Genomic DNA, 24,249 nt, shown 5'->3' with positions numbered 1-24,249 from the left:
TTTGTTACATTTTATCATAGTCCTCAACATTTCCATTGCGTAGCAAGCTTTCTGTTCTTCCTTTTTTCACTATTCTTCTTTTACTGAAATACCAACACCAGCTTTACTAAGTCAGCAGTCTATACACAAAACAGTGGCCCATGCTTAGCTGTGCACTACTGGCTACGCTGTCAGCTCTGAGACATGAATATATTCAAAACAGGGTCACACCACCATCTTCATGTAAGGTAGTAAGCATTGGAATTTTTCCACCAAGCTTCTGAGAAACTCAGTCACATTTTCTAGACCACGTAAATGTAACTTGGAATGAAGGAAAGAATTTTGGATTATGTTCCACATATTCAATTTGCTAATTATGATTTTTTTTTTTTTTTTTTTTAAACACATTAGAAATTCATGGAAGATAAACAAGTTTATGACTGTTTAAGACACATATTCAGCCCCAGCAAGGAACAGTCATGGAACCAGAAAAAGTTTACCTTCTTATTAAATTAAGGATAATTGCTGAGGTTGGCAGAGAGACAGAAAAGAACAGAAAACTTCTTGTAGTCCATAGGTATTAGGAAAGAGTGATAAATTCCTTCTTCCAAAACAGCTGTATCTCATGAATAGAAGACAGCTTAAGATGTGAGGCACACGGACAGGCTGCCCAAGAAACTCAGGATGCTCCATCCCTAGAGGTATTCAAGGCCAGGTCAGATGGGGCCCCGGGCAGCCTGACCTGGTGGGTGACAACACCACTCACAGCACATCGGTTGGAAGATGATCCTTAAGACCACTTGCAAGCTTTGTGCTAACAAACTTTATATCACTTCTTTTATTTATAGCTTTTCTAGAAGTTACAGAAGACTGATAAGCCCAATGGAAGACAATTTTATTAGCTATATGAAAACTCATCTGGCACTAACGCATCCAAAAAGAATTTTTTTTAGTGTTGGAATAAAGTTTCCCATCACAGCAACTGTCATCAATTGCATCACTTTGTTATGGTTTCCATTCCCCCATTTCTGTTAAACAAATTTAAAAGAAAACAGTTTCTTTTTTACACTTCTTTTTCGTTGTTCAGCATTAGTATTTATAGCCTCACCTTTAATTTAAAAGATACTCATCAATACGAAGCTCAGTTTAGGACAAATCAGGTCACCTTGCCAATGCGTATGATGAAGGTGACAAAAACCTCTACTCATTCAACAGATCTGTTGCCCACAGTAAGAGCTCAGCCAAATTATGAAGTACTGCCGCTGGGAAGTGATAGAAGGATGAGAAAGGACCTTTGGAAAATACTCCTTGCCACGTTATGAGAATAAGCTATGCTTATTAGCTGCTCTAAACTTGTCACCAATAACCAGAAAAACATTAGTATCTCAGAATGTATGTCTTGAGAAGGACTTCTTTCAATCACTAGCCCAGAAAGGCACGCACTTCCTTGAAGCTAAGGAATTGAGAAAATAATTTGAGAACAGAATGCATGGATTTAGATTGTAATAGTTTGTTTTTTTTTTTTTTTTAAATTACTACACCTCATTTTCTATATTCACTAACATTAGTTACATTCTTCTGAAGTTCTCCTGTGGAACCACAACTATTTGCTCTCCTTTTTATCTAAAATAGTTTCCTAGCTTTGTAAAGGAATTCTCTTTGGCTTATGAGCTATACTGAGAGGAAAGGAAAAAAAAAAAAGGTTTCCACTGCAAAACAGCTGCAAAGCTTATGTATTTTTTCAACAGAAAAAAAAAAAAAAAAGAGGAAGAAGCATTCTACAAGACTGAAAGCAACTTTGTTAATTGAACAATTGGAGTGGATGGCACTAAACACAAAATGCACTAAGATAGAGGTTTTTCCAAGAACACTGTCTAGATTAAATTTTGGGGTCCCCATTTACCCTTCTTATGTAGCACTGCACCAACTGACCAGACTTCTCTCATAATCCAGAAGTCACATAGCAAACAGATGTACAGGAAAAAATATTTCCTAGTATTAATACAGCATTCAAGATAACACAAATTTGTTTGCTTCTGTGAAGATGATATTTTGCGTAAAGTGCTTCTGAACAGATGGAAGTGTCACAAGGCACCATGAACACACTTCCACACATATTCTGCAACTCACTGTCACACCACATCCTCCTCCGTCCCCTTGGAGGAGTGATACTTCTAGTTTGCAAAGACAAAGCTTTTCTCCTTTATTCAGCTTGGAGACATACTAGATTATGTTTGATGCTTTTCATTTTACTGACTAGCTATATAGTTTAATTCCTTATTTTACATTTATAAACGTGTCTGAGGAATCTTTTGTTTCTGTTGATTATTTTTTCTTCAGTGAATTCATCTCAGCTTGGTTAATCAGTTTGCCTTTCATTACAATGCTGCTTAGCCTCAAAAGACACCTCCTTTATAAACCTCTCCTCAGACTCTGAGTTTCTCCAGACTTCTAGACATTTTCATTTGTTCATCAGTTCATTTTATAACACTTCCTCCCCTTCGATTTCCCCCAGTTCTGTCTTTTTAGAATACAAATTTGTTGGTGTTACAATGTTCCAGTTGAACTTGGAGGAGAAAGTGGAAAACTTGCTCCTGAATGATTCAGTTAAGTTCATACATTTACTTCCCTTCCTTCTGAAAGTTACTTACCTGCCTTTTTTTTTTTCTTTCTTTCTTAAAATACTCCCATGCACATTTATACTGAAGGCTTTTGAACTACACAAGCAGTTGTATAATGCTTCTAGTACACATTTAAGACACAGAAGCACTATTTTACCTGACAATAAAACCAATACCACCCCTTATTCAATTGATTCAATTTCAAAAGCCTGTAACTGACCACACTCCCAAAAAGTGGTCAGATTTCCTAGACCTAGAAATCTAACCTGTCTGAAGCCAGAAAGCAAAAGCTGGGAAGATGCAACTTTTTCCCCACATTCTTCAGTAAGATATGCTTTGAATTCACAATTGTTTTACCTTCTGGATCTTCAGTACAGATGAGAAATAATGGTGTTTTTTTTAAATCTGGATTTAATCCAGCAGGCATAGATGGTTAACAAAGCTACTAAAACACGTAAGAAATGACTTTTTTTTTTTCCTCACCAAGGATATTAGTATGTTTACAGTTGTTGCCAGTATAGGTGTCTATATTTCCTATATCTGTCTGCCCTCACTACCAAATTATGGTAAACTGGTGGGATGTAAAGTTAACATCACCTGTAGGGATGGAGTATTTCTTAGCCCTTCCCCTTAAGGCAGGCCACACGACATTCTTCTGCTTACTTTCCCCAGTTATGGAAGGTAACACAGAAGAAATATTTGATGTACCGAGGTCAGAGGAAAAATACACTTGAATGAAGGAACAGGCTTTATCAGAAAGAACTTATGAATATCTGCTGCATTATCTTGCACAACAGCACAGAATCACTCTGCATTCTGACGTGGATAAAAACAAAACAAAAAATCAGGGAAAGTAGCAGCATAATTGCTTTGTACTGTTAGAGAGAACTGAAACAAGAGGGAAACTAAATGCAAGTTTTGACTCACGATATTAAGAACTATTAGTAGGCACTGCTCATTGAATAGAAAAAGAAATAACTTCCTGTTGTGTCCAGTGGCAGGCAGGAACAGGCAGGATCACTGCTTGGCTCTTTGGCTTTCTCTGACCCTTAGGGGGTAAGGGACAGCAGGGAAAAACTGCCCACCAATCAAGGAGAGGGAAAAAAAAAAAAAAAAAAAAAAGATAAATGATTCTAGCCAGCACATACAGTTAAACAAGAGGGCTGGACATCATGGGATATACTCACAGAAATTACTTTAGAGAGCAAGGTAGAGTGGGGACAAGCAGATTTCAGCATTTATCCTTCATTGCTGCCCAGGATCTTTCTCAGTCAACTGCCACCAGCATTAAGATATGCATTTTAATGCTTTCCTAAACTTCATGGCAGGCAGCATGAGCTACAATACTTCAGGGTAGATAAAAGGAAAACATGCACGCAAGTTCTACTGAGTACCAGAGGTTTACATTAGGACTGAGAGACTCGAGTGGATTCCTTTTCAGAAGCTATCCTTTTCTTTTTCCAGACGTGATTGGTTAGTCTGTAGCCAGTGACCAGGAGTCAGTTTGGAAGGGAAGTTTTACTAGTTTAAATATCAAGTATTCCCAGATCTTTCTCAGCATGTGTTTTGTATCCAGTGTCCATGGAACACTTGTCCTCACACAAGCATTAGCCAGTGACTATGTCTGTTTGAAGTACAGCATCAGTCAGCGAGCTGGAAGGAATAAACAGAATACACATCAGGAAATAGCGCTCCAAAACCTCAAGTGTGAGTGGAAGCCCCAGATGATCACCTCAAAGAGCTTGCAAGTTAAGTAAGTAAAATCATATATTAAGCAGTGCAAATCAAACAAGAATCAGCAGGCTTTTGACTGCAATTCTATAAACATCTTGAAGGAACTGTGGAGAGCACAGCATGCACTATGCTTTACACACTCATGTGTGAAACATCACAAGTATCCGTGGGTTGCATTTGCTGTAGGTATCACAAAAGTAAACTGTCTAGCTTTGAGTGCTCATGCATGCGAAACCAGTGTGACTGAACAGATGCATCTTAATAAAGAGCTATTTTTGTTTCTACTATGATTCTAACTACTGAGACACCCTCCATCAAACCAAACCTAAAATTTCTTCCTATTGTTCAATTAATATTTTGTGGAAGCAAAAAAGGAGTTTTTACAGAAGTGTAACTTGACCCTACTATTATCAACAACACACACAGCTTCCCACAATATCAACTCTCAAGTGCTGTTCACGCTGGTATCCTCTACCTGTGAACACCTAAATTTGCCTTTCAAAGTCTGTAGGATACTATCGGCATTATTTCATTTGAAAAATTCAGAATCACATTATTTCTTCCTCCTCTATTGCTTAGATTTGCTCTTGTAACAGGCTACCAATTTTTAAAGACTCCTGAGTCACTGGCTAGTCACCAGAACTAGCCTCCTCTAAGGTGGGACAAATTACCAGTCTATTTTTAAACTGCATATCATACTGTCTTCTGCTTCCCTTACAATCATCTGTGCATTGCCCTCAGTCCACAGATAGCTCTCTCTGCATTCCTCTCTTCTTCAGAGCTAGCTGCTATTTTCCTCTTGCCTTTTTTTTTTCTTTTTTTTTTTTTTTCTTTTTTTGAATAACCTCACACTGTAGATGTTCCAGGAGAACATCTAGAAGGTATTATTCTAGAACAGTGGTTCTTCAGCCTTTTCAGCCTTACTGGTCAGTTCTTCTCTTTATCCACAGTTGGAAACTTTCATTCTTCTCATTCATTCTCATTCATTCTTTTCTTCTCATTTAGAAGATATCTGTACATCTTTATTCTGTGCATGCCATGTCTCCTCTCTAATCACAGTTTCTTTACATTCTTACCTGGTCTCCAGATGCATTTCTAGTTCTTGTATTTTCTCTTCTGAAGATTCTACCACTATGCAGCAATAACTTATGCAATAAGTTACTTTTGTCAGGTACCAAGGAGAAGATGCCATCTATAGCCTCTGCATCCCGTCACCTTCATTGTTTCTACAATTCTCCTGGTGTCTCACAGCTGTTCTCAATGCACCAGCCTTCTTTTCTGAAAACTCAACACAAACTTCCCCATTTCTTATTTTTGCATAACTTTAAAAAAAAAAAAAAAAAAAAAAAAAGCAACTCCAGAAATGCAAAGTTCAAGTTCCCCAGCAATCTTAGTTTAACTCTAGCAATAATTGCTCTCATATAAGATCATAAATAATTTTGAGTATTGCTGTAAGGGAACACATTATGTATGCATAGCATACATAATAAATCCATTCAATACTAGAAATGTTTTCTCCAAAAGAATAATATTTTTAAGCACTTGATTCTGTTACCATAGCAGAGCATGAAAGTCCTTTACATGAACTTTATTATATTAATTGCATTCTGCTATCAAATAAATTAATATCTATAACCATGGTAACAGTAATGGAAAATTATCAATTAAGAAAAACCACACATGTATTCACTATTTGTTAGTAAAGTGCATGTTTCTGATCTACCTGCAGGAAGTTATTGGAAGAGTTTTAGACATAATTTAAAAGATGATATCAGCATGAAACCAAACACATCTTAAAGCAAGTCATATCTTTGAAAGATGTCACTAGTTAGATATCTGATTAGTCATCAAGGACCACAAAGGTCTCATGGCTCCATAGGCAATGATGAATTAACTGGCTGATTTTCCAATTCTCACATGTGAAGTAAGATGTATCTCACTAGTCCTTTCTGCTTTTCCCCTCATAGGCATTACAGGATCAGAGCATCAGGTAATGCTGCCAACACCAAAGCAGCATGACACCATTTTGTTCCAGAAGGAGAAAGATGCTAGTTCCTGAAACAAATGTTCTCCAGAACTTTAGTGACCTACAACATTTATGAGCCCTTCTCTACTACAGTGACATCTTAATTAGCAGATAAAGGGCTTTGTCTTTTGGAGAGATGTTAAAAATAACCTGTCTGTCTGTGAATGTAAGGACCACACGCATAGCAAGAAAGGACCAAGACACTCCTTACAGAATCATATGCAGACATGAAACACACATTAAATCATACCTGTTTGTTTATGTTGGCCCCCACTTGGATCAACCAATTCAGGCACTGTGGATGTCCTCCAAAAGCAGCAATGTGGGCTGGTGTTTGAGCAAACCGTGTTGTACTGGCATTTACAGAGGCTCCGGCTCTGACTAACTGCATTAGGCACTCCAGCTTTAAAGACATGAAGGAAGAAAAACCAAAAGCTGTTACACAGAGGTACCACAGTTGGCATCTGCCAAATACATAAATTAAGTCCAGAAAAACTCAACTTACTAGCAAAACCAAGTGGATGCAAAAAAATGGGAAGACATGAACAATAGGATTTGCCCCCTCCTTCAGTCACACCGCATACCTGAAAAATACTTGATTCTCAACCAAAACTCAATTCCAGCATTTATTTTTTGGAATAAGGGAGAGGGCCCAAGTAATACCTCAGAGCTGACCATGAAAGCTATTTAGTTCACTTCTGTTAGTGAAAAGTTTCTGATCTAGCAAAGCTGCAAATTTACTATTAAACAGACATTAGCTGATGTTTTGCAAAACAGAAGCATTGTTAGGAGATACACAGACATTTCCAGAAGAGTTTAAATGAAAATGCAAGAAAGCTGTTACATTTCTTTAATGTTTTCCTGAAGTGAAAGAAGCAGATAATTCATTGCAGCTAATACCATTAATACTATGCTAAAAACCTATGCATGCAATCCATTATTCTCACAATTTTGTTATTACGGGTGAAGAAATGTTAAAAACCAGTACTGCATGTTTGCGCCAACACCAAAAAATAAAGCTCTCTTTACTTTAAACAGCAACAACAAAAAAAAAAGTGCAGTGTTGTCAAGCTATATTCTGACTTCTATTTTCCACTGGTACTACCAGAAGTATCCAATATCCAGCTACTATATTTAACTGTTTGCAACATAACATTTGTAGAAGCTACCCGAACTTCAGCCAGGATGACCTCAACTTTCACAAATAGCCTAACAAAAAAAAAAAAAAAAAAAGTTCCTTTCCTGTCAAATAATAACATTGCCTTGTGGTAGACAGGAAAGTTCTACTGCTACCATAAACAGTTTAGTCTAGGCTTCCATTTGTTAGGGTTAAAAACAACCCTCCACAACAACAAAACAAAGAAACATCACATTGACTGCGGTCATTGGTTCACATACAATGAAAACCTCTACGTCAGTGTTTTGCTGTTAAAAATAAAAGTTTATTAGCCATAGAATAGCTACAAAATAAGCTGTTCATAAAGAACATATTTTTCCCCTTATACAATTCAAAGAAACATACTAAGCTTACTCTTTACAAGCAAGATTCCTTTGGACGGTAATCACAGAATCATCACAGAATGGTTTGGGTTGGAAGGGACCTTTAAGATCACGCAGTCCCAACCCCCTGCTGTAGGAAGGGACACCTCCCATTGGACCAGGTTGCTCAAAGCCCCATCCAGCCTAGCCTTGAATGCTTCCAAGTAGAGCGCATCCACAGCCTCACTGGGCAACCTGTTCCAGTGTCTCGCCACCCTCACTGTAAAGAACTCCTTCCTAATATCTATCTAAATCGAACCTCTTCCAGTTTAAAGCCATTTTCCCTCATCCTGTCACTGCCTGCCCTTATAGAAAGCCCCTCCCCAGCTTTCCCGTAGGCCCCTTCAGGTTCTAGAAGGCTGCTATAAGGTCCGCCCCAGAGCCTTCTCTCCTCCAGGCTGAAGAGCCCCAGCTTATGAGTTTAACAAAGTCATACCATTAACTTACCACAAACTAACTGAACTACTACAATTCTAACAGCTCCACCTCCAGAAATCTCAACGTTACTGAAGAAAAAAAATAACTTTCCCCAAAACAAACCAGTACATTTGCTAGGGAAAAAGAAGTTTCATCATGTATATTCTTAGAAGTGCTACAATTGTGTTTTTCTAATGCTAAATTATCCAAATAAATTTTATATTTGTTAATCTTAAGACTTCCCTCAGAGTCTACAACCTAGAATCTCAATACTGCTTAAATCACCCTTTAATAATGACTAAGAACTGTAAAGCTGTAATCATTAGTAAGTGATACAATACAAAAAGCACCAGCTACCCCAAGAGGCTCCTCTGCTTCAAACAAAAATAAAATCCATGCCGTTTTTAGAACACCAGGCGTTTGTTATAATTAATTTGAAAACAGAGAAACATTACATCTTCAGGAAATATTTCCTGCACAGAAACAGCTGAATCAAATTCCTTAATTATGTAGACACAGTAGCCTGGCAATTGACAGGGGAAAAGCATTAAAACCGGTGCATCAGTGTCATCCCTCACTGGTTAGATTTGCTTTCTAAAAATGCTGCATGATTAATTACAATTAAACTTCATATTTAAACATTCTTTGTGCATAGCTTCCCCATATTTTTCCCTCGGACTCTTCCAAGCATACCAGTGAAAATGCATTTGCAATATCATCTACCTGATGGTCACCCTCTCCCTCCCCCCAGGGCTTTTTTGGGGTTTTAACAACAAAGAGAATGTTTCATCCCCTTAAAAGCTGGAGCAAGGTTCTTCTGCAGCACAGAAGCTCCTACTTAGGATGCTATTAAAAGAGCGTGGTAGATTACTTCTGTGCAGAGGAAGAGGCAATACACGCAAAAACCAATATCCCACTGGAATAGTTCTGCTTTGGATCAGGACATATCAGTTTGGTTTTTTAAATAACATTTTAGAAGATATTTTCCACTGTACTGCTATACCTAAACTGTTTTAACAAAGAAGAAAGACAGGCCTCAATCTAAGCCGTAATACTGGCAAAACACCAGGGAGGCAATGTGTGGTTTTTATTTATCTGTACTACTTTTGTTCCAGAAGAAACAGAATGTACTTACTGTTTTGCTTCCTATAACGTAAACAATCAAATGGCAAAAATAGAAGGAGGAAGAGAGCACAAGTAAGCAGATATAAGTAAAGAAAACAGAAAGGCACAGAAAGGCACATGCTAGTGGTTACAAAGAATAAAGGTAAGTGTAAGATACCACGGATGTTCAACCCAGCAAGTAAATTTGAACACACTGCTATCTAAATCTGTACTGCCTTCTGGAAGAAAAAAACAGACCATATTGTCATTAAAATTCCAGATATTGCAACTAGGAATGCTTATCTATCATTGAGAAATGACTCTGCTGGTGTTTCACTTATTAATTGTAAGGTCCACAGTCACGTTCCAGAGTAAGTTATGTATTTAAAGTGCATGACGTTTTCTTCTTCTAGTCATAGGGTACTATATTTTTATTGATACTAGTATTAGATCAGTAATTCCCAAGAAAAAGTTATCATCTTCTGCACATTCACTTCTAACTTCGCTCCTAAGTTAAATTTTTTGTTCCTTCCCTACTGCAGGGCATCTACAACTATGTGTAGGAAGGCAGTTCTACCTAGCTTTCTTCCAAAGTAATTTTGCATTGTCCTTTGGTGCACAGAGGGTTTTTTCACCAAGCCCAGACTAACACTGCGTGTACGTGCATGCAAGTGTGCAGAAAGGGTTTTAGATGTCACTGCTTACAGCAAGTTGTTCCGCAAGGACTTCTTGTAAAGAGGAACTAAATCAGCTTTGTCATTTCAGCCTCTTACAATCGGTCGTGCCTGCTGGACTGTGCTGCTGAAGCATCCCATATCAGATCAACAGCCATGAAGTTCAGCTGCCATTTAATTTCTTACAGGCAAAGAAAAACCAAGTGAGAACCCCACAGAATCCAATGTAACAAGTAGCTCTCAGAAGAGAGGAAAGAATGTCATTTAGTAACTCCTAATGAATGTTTCAAAAATAGAAGTTTTAAAGCCCCAGTGTTTTGAGATGCAGACAAACTTCCCATTTGCAAAAATGATTCCAAATTTTAGAAAAAACATAAATAACATATGACATGCATATGAATGTCCACTAAAAACAGTTACTGTCTCCCTTTTGGCCATCATCTATTAGCTGGTGAGAAGTCAGTCAAGCACTGTACCTAATTACAGAAATGTAACTTGTCCAGAGCGCTGAAACACAGGGAAACATCAGGAAATACTTCTCCCACTGTGAGGGGACTGGTAACTGGAATGGTGAGCAGCCTTCTTCCTTGGAGATCTTCAGAAACCACCTGGACACGATCAACCTGTTCTGGCAGCCCTGCTGCAGCCCAAGGGACCAGAGGGACCCACAGGCCCATTCCTACCTCAGCCTCCCCGCAGTTCCATTGCACAGTCTGACTCAAAGAAACATTACTTAACAAGGCTACAAAGCACGCAGGTATCTTTCACACACAGAGTCCACCTAACCTGTCAGAAAGCTTTTTAAAAAGTTTCACTTCACTTGAAAAAAAAAAAAAAAAAAGTTTTCTCTCTACTTTAATTGCAAGAAGTTTTAAAACAAATCTTTACTTTTTGGTGAGGTACCTAGGAGTGAACATGGCAAATAGGGTAGCTTGCACACTGACTCACTCCCTTTGACAGCTTTCTATGCAATAATCTCTCCAATAGGAAAGAAGGTACCCATGATTTACTTATTCCAGGTGGCTAGCAGAAAACTAAAGGTGCTTAAGGAAAACAGAACTGAACATATACTTGAAGGACACTAACGTGACTAACACGCAAGTAAAGGATTCCTTTGATACGCTAAAAGAAACAGCAGGCTGGAGCACTTCTTCTAAGAAAGGTTGAGGGAACTGGGCTAGCTTAGCTTGGAAAAGAGAAGGCTCTAGGGAGACCTCATTAAGGCCTTCCAGTACTTGAAGGGAGCATATGAACAGGAAGGGGAATGGCTGTTTACGGGTAGATAGTGATAGGACAAGGGGGAATGGTTTTAAACTGAGTCAAGGCAGGTTTAGGTTAGATGTCAGGAGGAAGTTTTTCACTCAGAGGGTGGTGACGCACTGGAACAGGTTGCCCAAGGAGGCTGTGGATGCCCCATCCCTGGAGGCATTCAAGGCCAGGCTGGATGTGGCTCTGGGCAGCCTGGTCTGATGATTGGCAACCCTGCACATAGCAGGGGCTTGAAACTAGATGATCTTTGTTTTCCTTTTTAACCCAGGCCATCCTATGACTCTATGACAAACAAGACAAATATAAAGCTTTAATGTTAAACCAGTATCTTCAGATTTTGTATGAAGACAGATTTTATCTCAAGACAAAACCTAAGTTACTACACTTTGTTTCTGAACACGGAAGATTACTTTCTGGATAGACAGATTGTCTTGGAGTTTCTGTTGTTTTATTGTCTTTTTTTTTTTTTCTTTTTTTCTGTGAGACAGTAGGACTACTTAGCTCTGCTTCTAAGGTATTTCACAAGCACTGCAGATGAGATCACTTAACATACAGAACCCGTCTCTTAATGTACTCGCCTAAATCGTTACACCTGCGTGAACACATTAATCTTCCTTCCCTGGCACACCATCAATACACAGTAGAAACATATTAGGAAAAGAAGGGAGAGCGAGAGCACAGAGCGTAAGTCCCGGAAAATCAGGAGGCAGAGAAATCACTGAAGAAAAGAAATACGCACCCCCAGGCCTGAACGCTGTGCCGGCTGAACGCTTATAAACAGGGAACGCCCAGCTCAAATAAATACATTAAGGCACCACTCCTCTTCAGGTTCGAGGTTAGCGATAACCCAAGGGAAGGAGGGCGTTTTAGAAAGCTTCGCGTATCTTTTTCCATTCGCAACGAGTTGCTAACGCCCGCGTTCGGGCTCGTCAGTCGAGGTAACGAGGTAACAAAGGTAACGAGGAGCTGAGCGGTTTTTAGCACGGTTTTTAGCACGGCAGTACAATTCGCACACCGCGGGGCTGCCCGCACCGCCGCCGCTTCACCACCATCGCTCAGGGGCTCTTAGGAGCCGGAGGAACGAGGCCAAGCAAACGCTGCTACCCTGCACCTGAACAGCGCTCTGCCCGCGGGATCCACAAACAACATCCTCAGCTCAACGCTGCCGCTTCTTTTGATTCTCCACCCGCACGGCGACGAAGCCGAAGCGCTTCGCCTCCCAGCCCGAGGGCCGCGCAGGAGGCGCACACAGGCACACTCATCTCCCCAGGCGCCCAGCCAGCCCGTTGCGATAACACGGCCGGCACAACACGACCGTCTCCAGGTGCGGAGGAGCCTGACGGCGACGGCCGAGCCGGGGCCATCGGAGCGAAGGGAAGAGCCCTCCCCGGGGACGACGGGCGCCTTTCCCCAGCCCGGCCGTGGGGGCGGCTCTTCCCAGCGAGGAGGGCACGAACGCCCGGTGCTGACGGGTACCGCCGCCCCCAGCCCGGCTCTGAAGAGGCAGCCTCCCGGCAGCGTGCGAAGGGGTAAAGATGGCGCCGCGCGCCGGCCCGCCGTCCTCCTTCTTCTCCTCCTCCTCCTCTTTCCCTTCGCCTCCCTCCCCCCGCCGCGCCGGGCCCCACCTTGCCGAAGTGCGCGGCCCAGTGGATGGGCGTCCAGCCGTAAAAGGAGTCCTCGGCGGCCAGATCGGAGCGGGGCGCGCTCTGAAGCAACGCGCACAGGGCGGGCAGGTCGCCGTCGCGGCAGGCGCGGTGCAGGGGGAAGCGGAGGGTCAGCAGCTCCTCGCTGGAGAAGCCCGCCTCGGGGCCGGCGCCCAGCGACATGGCGGGCAGGGCGAGGGAAAGCGGCGAGAGGGATGGCAGCGGGGCGAGGGGGGGGAAAGCGGGAAGGAGGGGGAGAGAAGGAGCGAGCGGGCGGGCCGAGACGCGCGGAGTGGGCTGCGAGCGGCGGCGACTGCGGCAGCCGTTACCGCCCGAGCACAAAGGAAGCGGGCGGGGCGGGGCGGCGCCTCCCTGGGCGGGCGGGGCGGGCGCGAGGCAGAGCACGGCGGGAAGCGCGCGGCTGCCCCCGCGCTCCCGGCTCTTCCAATCCGCTTCGCGGGGATGGGAGGGGGGGATGAGGGGGGTTGGGCAGAGTTTGCTGGCGTTGCGCGCACTGCTGGACCGTTTTTTCCCGTTGCCCGGGGCGGAGGACCTGTTGCCGCCGCCTGAGGGGGCAGCGCGGCGGGGAGAAGGGGAGCCCGCGTTCCAGCTTCTCGCCCGGAAACGCAGCGCTGCCTCCAGGCGGACAGCCGTCGGTACGGTGAGCCCCGAGCTGGGCTTGCAGCGCAGCGAGTCCGTCTGACGGCCGTCGTGTGCTGTTAGCGACTGTCAGTGCCCCGGCAGAAGGGATACTTGTCAGTGTGAAGACACGCGCAAGATTAGTTTGAAACTTTGCCTCATCGGCCCCCCGTCTTTTTTTTTTCCCAAAATAATAATTATAAATATTAGGTCGCGTGAGGGAGGATGGATTACAAATGAGCCCTTCCATAGATGGTGATGCTGAAGCACAAAGAGACCGAGCGCTGTGGCCAAGGGAGGGAGCGCTGCCCACAGCTCCACAGAATCACAGAATGGCCTGGGTGGAAGGGACCTCAAGGATCATGAAGCTCCAACCCCCTGCCACATGCAGGGCCACCAACCTCCCCATTTAATACTAGACCAGGCTGCCCAGGGCCCCATCCAATCTGGCCTTGAACACCTCCAGGGACGGGGCATCCACAACCTCCCTGGGCAGCCTGTTCCAGCACCTCGCCACTCTCTGTAAAGAACTTCCCCCTGACATCCAACCTAAATCTCCCCTCCCTCAACTTAAAACCATTTCCCCTTGTCCTGCAGTTACCTACCCTTTCAAAGAGTTGATTCCCCTCCTGTTTTAGGTTCCCTTTAGGTACTGAAAGGCTGCAATGAGGTCACCCCGCAGCCTTCTTTTCTCCAGGCTGTACAAGCCCAGCTCTCTCAGCCAGTCTTCATAGGGAGGTGCTCCAGTCCTCTGATTATCCCAAAATGGCTTTGAACATCTCCAGGGATGGGGCATGCAAGGCTGCACCTGGCCTTAGCTTTCACAGTTTATCATCCCATACACACTTCTTTTGTGATTTATGTGTATTTTTTCCCCACATCAAACTGCTCTGTTTGATGCTCACTGTTTGACTTGCTTTGGAATTAAATAATGAAGGTACCATATGATAGAACAGTTGAAAGAAGGAAAAAATACAACCCTACCAACAGCTTATGTTATAAAAATGGTAATTACCAGAACGTCTGGTATTAAATGAAACAGCTTCTTCAACTGAAAGCAGGCAAGCGGCTTTTACAGTGCATATACACACTAATGTTTGTAGTCACTCGTGTTGTTTATGATTATCATAAAAAGTAATGAATATTAAATTTTTTTTTTTAATTATGATGAACAGAAATTAATCAGTACTTTACTGAGGATTCATATTAAGGATTTGCATATGTTTTGCATCTCTTGCGGGGATATGGAAACTACCACACCAGGTAGACAGTGGACTTTCTAACTTCCTTATATAAATTCATTAACTTACTAACTTCTACCACTTCCTGCAAGATAGCTGAGTTCAGTTGCACTCATATTACAAATAAGGAAGTGAAACGCCAAGAAAGGAAGTGGTTTAACTGTATTATGCAGGAATTCTGCTTGTGAAACTGAATCCTAGCATTTTTAGTCACCACAGTAAGCAGTCATCCACAGGGACCTTGAAGGCTGTAGAGGGATGACAGAGATCTCATGGAGTTCAACAAGTCGAAGTGCTGAGTCCTGTATCCAGACAGGAGCAATTCCTGGAACCACAACATGCTGGGACCACCCAGCTGGAAAGCAGCTCTGCAAAGAAGGACCTGAGGTTGTGGCAGAGACCCCCCTCTTCTCTGTGCTGCTAAGGTTGCATCTGGAGAACTACTGGGACTCTAGTACAAGAGAGACCTTGACATACTGGAAACAGTGCAATGGAGGGTCACCAAGATAGTTGGAGACTGGAGTGAGGAAAGGCTGAGAGGGCTGAAGCTCTTCAGCCTGGAGGAGACTCAGGGATCTCATCAATGTAACTAAATACCTGAAGGGAGGATGCCAAGAGCATGGAGCCAGACTCCTTTCAGGGGTGCCAAGTGCCAGAACAAGCAGCAGTGGGCACAGACTGCAATACAGTTTAGTTCAGAGTTCCCTCTGAAGAGCACGCAGCACTTCTGTGCTGTGTGGGTGCCAGAGCACTGGCACAGGCTGCCCAGAGGCTATAGATTCTCCTCCTTGGAGGCCTCCTAAAGCTGCCTGGCTGTAGGCCAGGGCACCCTGCTCTGGTGGCCCTGATGATGAGGGGATGGGCCAAAGGGACACAGAGGGCCCTGCCAGCCTCAGCCTTCCAGTGAGTCTACAGGCTTAAGTTTTGCGACTAGAATTTTTGTTGTGACATTAACCTTTTGTATTTCCTTACCGGTTATCTATACCAAATATTCTAAGTTTCACAGAAATCACTGGTTCTGGTATTATGCTGCATGTTATAAGATAAAATTCTTTAACTAAGTAGTATAAATAGTATGCTTACTGTATTACTTACACAACAAAATATATTCATAATTTCTTATGTTTCAGAAGAGTTCAACCACTAAGTTTAGTTGCCCACATATATGTGTGTTTTGAAAAAAAATTGTTATTTGCAAGCCTATTTGCATTAATTCTGTCCTCTTTCTATTCCTGGTCTTTCAAGGGAAGTGAGAAGCTTTCTGTCTCTGTCAGTTCAAGGAGGTGGGCCTTCTGCTTACTCAGGAGTTTAACAGAACAGCATTTCCCCCAAGGAAGTAACAGAAAAGATGCAGTTTTATTTTAGCTGGTTTTACTTTTATGTTCTCTTTTGCCTCAAGGTTGTGAAATAAAATAAAATAAAATAGTCCATAAATGAGGACTTCTTGAATATTCAGTAGAGTCTAATAAGTATACATTTAGATACCAAATACATGATTTTAAAGTGTTCTGTGAACACTGTGAACGCATCTCCTGAGCTCTGATAAGGCTGCATCTTGAGTACTGTGTCCAGTTTTGGGCCCCTCTCTACAAGAAAGACATTGAGGCCCTGGAACATGTTCAGAGAAGGGCAGTGAAGTTGTGGGGGGTCTGGAGCACAGATCTTATGGGGAGCAGCAGAGGGAGCTGGGATTCTTCAGCCTAGAGAAGAGGAGGCTCAGGGAAGACCTCATTGTTCTCTACAATTACCTGAAAGGAGGTTATAGGAAGGTGGAAATCAGCTTCTTCTCCTGGGTAACAGTGATAGTTCGAGAGGGAATGGCCTCAACGTGCATCAGGGTTCAGGTTTGATATTACAAAAAGCTTCTTATCTGGGAGAGCAGCCAGGCAATGGAACGGGATGCCCAGGGAGGTGGTTGAGTCACTGTCCCTGGACTTGTACAAGAAATGTTTAGGTGTGGTACTAAGAAACATGGTTTAGTGGGCAACATTTGTGGTGGATGGTTGGGCTAGATAATCTTAGAGGTCTTTTCCAGCCTTAATGATTCCATGATTTACACAACTCTGTAATGTACTCTGCATTTTCTATGTGCCATTCTTGTACAAATTAATTACATTTGCTGATTTTTCTTTGCAGGAAGGTTGAAGATGGAGGACTTTATGATAACTCACACAGAATGGTCTTGGGTATTTTTGTAAAAAAAAAAAACAAAACAAAACCACCACCACTCCAACTTTGGAATTTAATAGAATACATTCTTTGTTCAAATCCCTCCTTCTTTCTTATGGAGAGCTTGCACTGGTTAACATTTAGAGTTTTATTTAGTTGCCATACATACTTGTCTAGTGCCATTTGAGACGCCCAAGAGTATTCTTGCCTGTTGCCAACTGCTGCAGGAAAATGGTACAAGCTTATGTAGGTTACCTGCCACTGTACAAAGCTAATGTATCTCTGAATAACAGCCTTGTTAGGTTGCATTAAGAATCTACATTCTGACAAATAGGCCCTTCTTGAATATCATTTACATTGATGAACCTGGTCACACAGGGACTTCTTCACATTTTATCTGGAACTGATTCCCTTAAAACAACCTGTATTTGTAGGAGTTTGTCGTGCAATTCCATGCTGTCCAAGTACAAAAGGACAAACTAATTCTGACATTATTCATCATTCATTTTATTTTGGAAATCTGTGAACTGCGGTGAAAATGTAGCACCTCTTTAGATGCCATGTATTTATTTTAGCAGTGGTGAGAAACTTTCTATAATTTCCTTAGTGCAAATAGAATCTGACTCATCGTCTTCAGAGACGAGTTCAAAGTTTAGGTTTACTTCCTGGTTTTTCTTACACTTAAGACCACGACTGAGCACTGTACCACTTGACTTACTTTGTTCGTTCTTTTGTGGATTTTTTTCTGTCTTCACCTTTCTTCTAGAAGACCAACTGTTCTGTTGTGTTTGCTCCTAAAACAGTGTGGCAAATCAACATTAATCTTTCCGGTGGAAGTTACTGGGAGAAGCAGCTGAATTCTTTTTGTAAAAAGTTAATTTAATAAACATAGAAGCATTAAAGCCCAAGTGCTAAAATTAAATTTGCATAGTATGTGAGGCCTCTCAGAGCACAAAGACCAGAAAATTAATAGCAGCAGTAGCTGCTTACATGGAAAGAAAGCCATGAGTGGAAAAAGAGCAAACTGAAAGTTCTTTGTCCTCCTTTCCAGCCCTCAGTTCTCAGAATTTTGTTTGGCAAGGAAAGCAGGGAATCTGTCTGACTTTCAAATAATTACTGACGTATTACTCCATTGCAGGCAAGTAGCAAAGAGCAGCTGCTTATTGCAGCCGGAGCCAAACTCTCCCTTTGCCATCCCCCATTTCTTCCTGCCTTCCCTGGAGAAAGCTATCTCACTGTTAAATAAACTAGGATTGGTTTGCAAGATATATTAAGATTACATTAGAAAAATATTTACATACGTATAAAGGAGCCTTTTAAAAAAATCTTCATTGCTTAGGAAACAATGTGATTTTGTGGGTAAAAAATAAAAACAGATTTGTTACTCTACAGTTGTAAAGCTGCCATCTTTTACGAGCCTGGGAAGAGTGACCTTATTCATTGTGAGTTTTTGCCAATTCTGCCTCCACGCAACTAATTCTTTTCCTGATTCATGGTGGGACTTATCTGGGCCATGTTTAAAGAGGTCTGCTGCCTGACAGTAAAGGAGTTGATTATGATTTTTGGCTTATTGACAAACTGTCCTTCACTTTTCAACATTCCTTACAAGGTTTAACTGAAAATCAAGATTTCGAGAGAGAGAAAATACCTGTTAAAAACAAACAAACAAACAAAAAATCCAACAAGAACCACAACAACAACCTGTAAGGAATCGATATCAAACCATTTCAATTTGTACTGAGCCTAAACCACTGCAATAAAAAGGTCCTTCAGCGTTCTTGTCTTCCAATAAATAAATAAATAAATAAATAAATAATCTGCAACGTTACCTGAACACTGAAAGTTCATTTCTCCATTTATGTCCACACTGAAGATGAATATAAAACTGAATTCCCAAGCACTTTTATTCATTAACAAACTTCCATCAGGGAAAAAAAAAAAAAAGAAAAGAAGTGTGTGTGTGTGTGGAGGAGTGTTGCTCAAGTTTCTCTTTGTGCAATTCACATGATGACTCCCTGAATTCCTCCTGATACTTCATTAGAGATGCTGTCTTCCTCCCTTTTAAGCACTAGTGAGTAGTTGCTGTGTTCCGCCCTGCTGTGCAGCGGTGGAGGAAGCAACCTGTCCGTGTTACTTTGTGCTCTGTGCTACGTTGAGATGTAAGGAATGCTAATGACTGTGTGAAAATTTCATCTCTCGCATCCAGAAGGATACTGCGGGGTGCTGCGTATTGCAGCTCTTGGAATTCATGGCTGCAGATGTGGAGTCTATGCAACTGAGCATGATAAATCACACCAAACAAATCTTTCTACATTAAGAATATCTTTACAGTTACTGTGTACTATTCTGTTTTGCACTTGGGTGGAAGCTTGAAGAAATATATTAGGTAACATTTATTTAAATGTCAAATGAAGTAACAAATAAATCCATGACATGACTGCATTTACATGGATCTGGAATTGATAAATCATCTGATTTTCCAATTCCATAATCTGGAAATCTTTCCACAGGGAAAGAAAAACACGTATTGAAGTGAAAAATGTCATATCCTCTTACAAAGAGAACAAACAAAAGTCTTGAGAAAGATGAAGAGTATGACACGTCTATTTCTAAGCCTGGCAAGTATTCTTGAAACCCTCAACCTGAGATTAGCTGCTATGTTTGAGGGTTTAAGTCTACTCATTTCAGAAAGAACGTGCTTCTGTCCTAACTGTGGTTTAATCAAGCAATCATAGCTCCATCTTTTTGTTAAAGAAGATGGTGTCTGGTGTTTTTCTTCATGAAACAGAGTAAAAAGACAGGCAGTTTACGTTACGAGGTTTCTCTAGCTAACGTAGTATGAAAGGAGCCATCTTGTGGTTGTCTATTCTGCAAACAAAATGTTGCTACAGTATTGCCTTGAAAAGCTGAAGTTACCTCTATAGTTCTATGCTATATATACAGAACTACCTCTATAGTTCTGTGACAATTTTTCTTCTACTTGTTTAGAAATGTTGCATTTTGAGTAAAACTGTTTTCACTCAATCTTTTTCATTCCATCAGATTTCTTATTCTACCAGGCGTTCAATCTAGCCAAACAGAATTAAACTTCGTATGTTCATTCTACGTCCTCTATTAGTCAACCCACACCAACATTTACCAGTCCTCTGAGTTCTTACACCCTTTAATTTGCACTCTAAATTCTGCTTTAAACTGCAGTCAATTGTATCTCTGAAATACGACTCTCTTAGTAGAAGTGATTTCTAAGTAAGTGACAAATTATTATTTTTTTAATAATATCCATTAAGATGTAATCTTTGGGAACTATGTGTATTCCAGATGCAAAACTGAAAAAAAACAACCTTCAGATTTGACCTGGGGAGACAACATTTGATAATCAGTCTGATAAATGATAAATCAGTCTGATTTCTTGGCCTCTTTGATAATACACAGTAACACTTGGATTAATCTTCACAATCCTCAGCAGATATAGGTAAATTTATTTCATATATATTAGCTCACTGATGTTTGTATTAGTTTAATTATATCTATTTAAAAAATCCCTTAGATAACTCAGAAGTTATGTATAAATAGCAAGCCTAAATCATAACTCCTGAAGTTCTTAAAGTGGAACAATTTTAGACAAAAATCTGATTTCTTTAGAATTGTTTTAATTAATTCCTTAATTAATAACAGTAAAATTAAAAGTCTAATTCAAATTTTTGGACGCTAACAATTTTATGTCCTTATATTGTAGCACCCAAACCTGCCCCCAGTGCTGGAGGCGAGGCCACCCACCGCAGAGCACAGTGAGACAACCCCTCCCCTCGCCCAGTGGCAGCGCTGGGCCTGCTGCCTGCCAGGGCACTGTGGACCCTTTGCCTGCCAGGGCACACTGCTGGCTCACATTCAACTTGCCACAGCCCCCATATCACTTTGCATGGGGCTGCTCTCCATCTTCTTGTCTTTAGTCTGTACTTAGATCCGGTGTTGCCTCATCCCAAATGCAGAATCCAGCACTTGCTCTTGTGGAACTTCATGCAGTTGGTGATTGCCCAGCTCTCCAATGTACCAAGATCTCTCTGCAGAGCTTCTCTGCCCTCAAGGGAGTCAACAGCTCCTTCTCGATGTCATCTGCAAGCTTATTTAGTATACCTTCAAGAAACATATCCAAGTAATTAATAGAAACATTGAAAAGAATTGGACTTGAAATGGAGCCGTGTGAAGCCCACCGCTGACAGACGTAGCCCAACCCATCAGCCAACTATTCACCTGTCATGTTATGTTTTTGCCTAGCTGTATGCTGGACATGTTGTCCATCAGGATACTGTGAGAAACAGTATTGAAAGCTTTGCTGTCATCCAAAAATATTGCACAGAATGTCATCCCTTGGTTGATTGGATCTCCTTTAGTAAAGTGAGCCTCTGTGTATTTCTGAAGACAATCACAGCAGTGATCGAGGTTCACAGACTGACCTCTGTCTCTGCGTATTTGAGTGGGACTTGAAAATTTATTTTTTATGCATTTCTATGATAATATGGATTTACTTCAGTAAAACTGAAGTCAGACTTAAGTACCAGGCTGATGTAATTATACAGTTTCTTTGATATTAAGAAGTATGAAAGTCAAGAACTTTTACAACTATGGTATATTGTGGAGGAGAATAAATACGCATTCCAAGAATCATGGAATATAATGAATTTAAAACAGGATCAATTGTGAAAATAGACCTCTTGGAAAAGAATGTATTTTTATGATATTCTCTCTACTGTCTGAACTCTGTGAAAACCTGAGACTTATCAACGTATCCTCATTTAACAATAGAACTGAATTTAGTTTATTAGAATTATTTGGATTCAACTTCCAGAAATTTCTTGTTGGGGAATTTTGTAGTCAGATATATTTTTAGTTTGAGTTTTTCTACAGAGGTCAGTATTTCCACATCAATAAACAAGAAGTAGGGTAAGATTTTCCCTGGGTATAAAAAAATCACTTCTGTCCACTGCTAAGGAGGCTTACAGCAGATCAATCATAATGGTACCTTCATAAATTTTATGCATGCTTTCTTTTCTGCTAGTTGGGATTTCGTTGATTCTACAACCAGAAATTGTCTTATTCAAATGGCAAGGAAAGAACTAGAAGGATTTGGAGGAGAATATTGCAATACCCTCATCAATAGTAAACTACTGGCCTACTAAAAATGAAATGAAATCCTTTTGGTACCTTCTCCTTTCTCCTATGAAGAAGGGTTGAGAGAACTGGGCTAGCTTAGCTTGGAGAAGAGAAGGCTCTGGAGAGACCTCAGTGTGGCCTTCCAGTACTTGAAGGGAGCGTATGAACAGGAGGGGGTATGACTGTTTACATGGGTTGATACATGGGTGAGATAGGACAAGGGGGAATGATTTTAAGCTGAGACAGGGAAGGTTTAGGTTAGATATTAGGAGGAAGTTTTCCACTCAAAGGATGGTGATGCACTGGAACAAGTTGCCCAAGGAGTTTGTGGATGCCCCATCTGTGGGGCAGGCATCTTGTGCCTGTTGTCTCTTTCTGTCACTTACTTATTCCTTCCTCTTTTTATAAAACCTCAATCTCAAGAAGCATGGCATTTTTTATTTATTTTTTTAAACTATTTTTGTAGATGGTAGACATCATTTGAAACAGCTGAACACTGCTGGAAGCATATTGAACAACCTCACTTCTTGCAGATGTCAGCTTGTTCTTCACCAGTGTCGTCTCTTCTATAGTAGCTGAGTTCTAGTTCTGATCTAATCGGAGTGCGTTGTGTTTTCATTGACCTCCCCAAAATAAACAGAATCAAACTGAAATACTGCTTTGTTCATTAGACTGGGAATTTTATTAGATAAACCTTTACCAGTGATAACTGCTTGTCTGGACTGAAGAAATGGCTACTTCCCAATTTCAGCTATGTTGTCTTTTACTGTGAAAACTGCCTTATGTGCAACTTCAGAACATTCTTCCTGTATCTGCTAGGTATGTTAGAATAATTTCTGAAATCATACAATTCTGAGCAGAAATTACCAATACTGGCCTTAAAGCCTTTAGCAGTGTAAAACAGGAGGTTTACCTGTAAGATCCCCACGTAATAGTATTTATTCTAGCAGATGTCTCACCTTCCAGCTGTAGTAGTGACGTACTCAACAGTGAAATTCAGTACCCTCACATGCTGATATTCTGTTCACTGACCATACTTTCTCTAACAAATACACTGATATTTTAGGGGGAAGAGAAGATGTGCTGCCATTCTGAAGATGTTTGTGAAATTAGCCTTAGCAGGCTTTCTGGAGCATCTTACACAGAAGCTTAAATCACAGCCATTATTTATACCAACATTAAGTAATTGCGTAACCCAAAGGAATGGCAATTTGTTATTTTAAGCAATCAGACAGGGCATAAGAGACTTTCCGATATCACATGATGGCATGATTTAATGCTGAAATCTTTAGTCATACCATGTTTAAAAATGATAGATAGTGGATATTGAGCTCAATGTCTAAGATGAGTTATCTTTTTTGAAACAGTTTTTTTTCCCCCATGTGGGAAATAATTGTTTGCCTACAACAGTAAGCAGATGGATTACCACACTTGCAAAACAGCCTTAACTTTCAAGTTTTGGGGAAGCTGATGAATATCCAAATAATTAAGATACCAGCTTGCGTTACAACATATCAGGTTTGGTTCATTTGTTCTTATGGATTTTCCTGTATAAGATTTATATGTCCAGATTAAAAAATGCTTCGTGCTACTATTGAGAGTAGCTTATTGAGAGTAGCTGAAATCCTCTTCAAATAGCAGTTAAGTTTCTTAAAAACTTTATTGTGTCTGGAACTAGGTCCATATCCACTAGGAAAATAAAGAGGAAGACTGCTGGGTTTTCATAGTATTCCAGTGTTTGTAAGGCTAAATATTATTTATGTGAATTACTCAACTGCTACAAAAGCTATGAGTATGGAAACGTGTAAAGAAAAGCTTACATGTTTCTGTGATACTTGAACCACAAAAAATGTTTGATATTAAAACTGTAATGTACTCTTGAAGTGTATTATCACTGTAAAAATGAACAAAAGGTTATAAAAATGTATGAATTGTTGTATGTTTGGGAAACACTTTGGGTTTTTTTCTCAATGAAATGCTAGGGAAAGAAGCCTGTTAGTGCAGGGGAGACCTTTGGCTCAAACAACTCCAAGTATTAATGCT

At 40.9% G+C, this 24,249-nt stretch overlaps 1 protein-coding gene across 1 annotated transcript in view; it reads right to left on the bottom strand.

The window, feature by feature from the left end:
- Positions 1 to 13,189, bottom strand: part of ANKRD10 (ankyrin repeat domain 10) — a gene marked incomplete at both ends in the record, with an annotated part of 32,936 nt that extends 19,747 nt beyond the window's left edge. Inside the window, 2 exons of the mRNA XM_079542928.1 lie at positions 6,611 to 6,763; positions 12,989 to 13,189. Coding sequence (XP_079399054.1) covers positions 6,611 to 6,763; positions 12,989 to 13,189 — 354 coding nt within the window. The remainder of the gene's footprint in view (positions 1 to 6,610; positions 6,764 to 12,988) is intronic.
- Between the last annotated feature and the right edge of the window lie 11,060 nt (positions 13,190 to 24,249).

The sequence above is a fragment of the Tetrao urogallus genome (genome assembly GCF_951394365.1).
Source record: "Tetrao urogallus genome assembly, chromosome: 1".
Taxonomy (NCBI): domain Eukaryota; kingdom Metazoa; phylum Chordata; class Aves; order Galliformes; family Phasianidae; genus Tetrao; species Tetrao urogallus.
The sequence above is the reverse complement of the archived record's forward strand: the minus strand, read 5'-3'. Positions and strand labels throughout refer to the sequence as shown.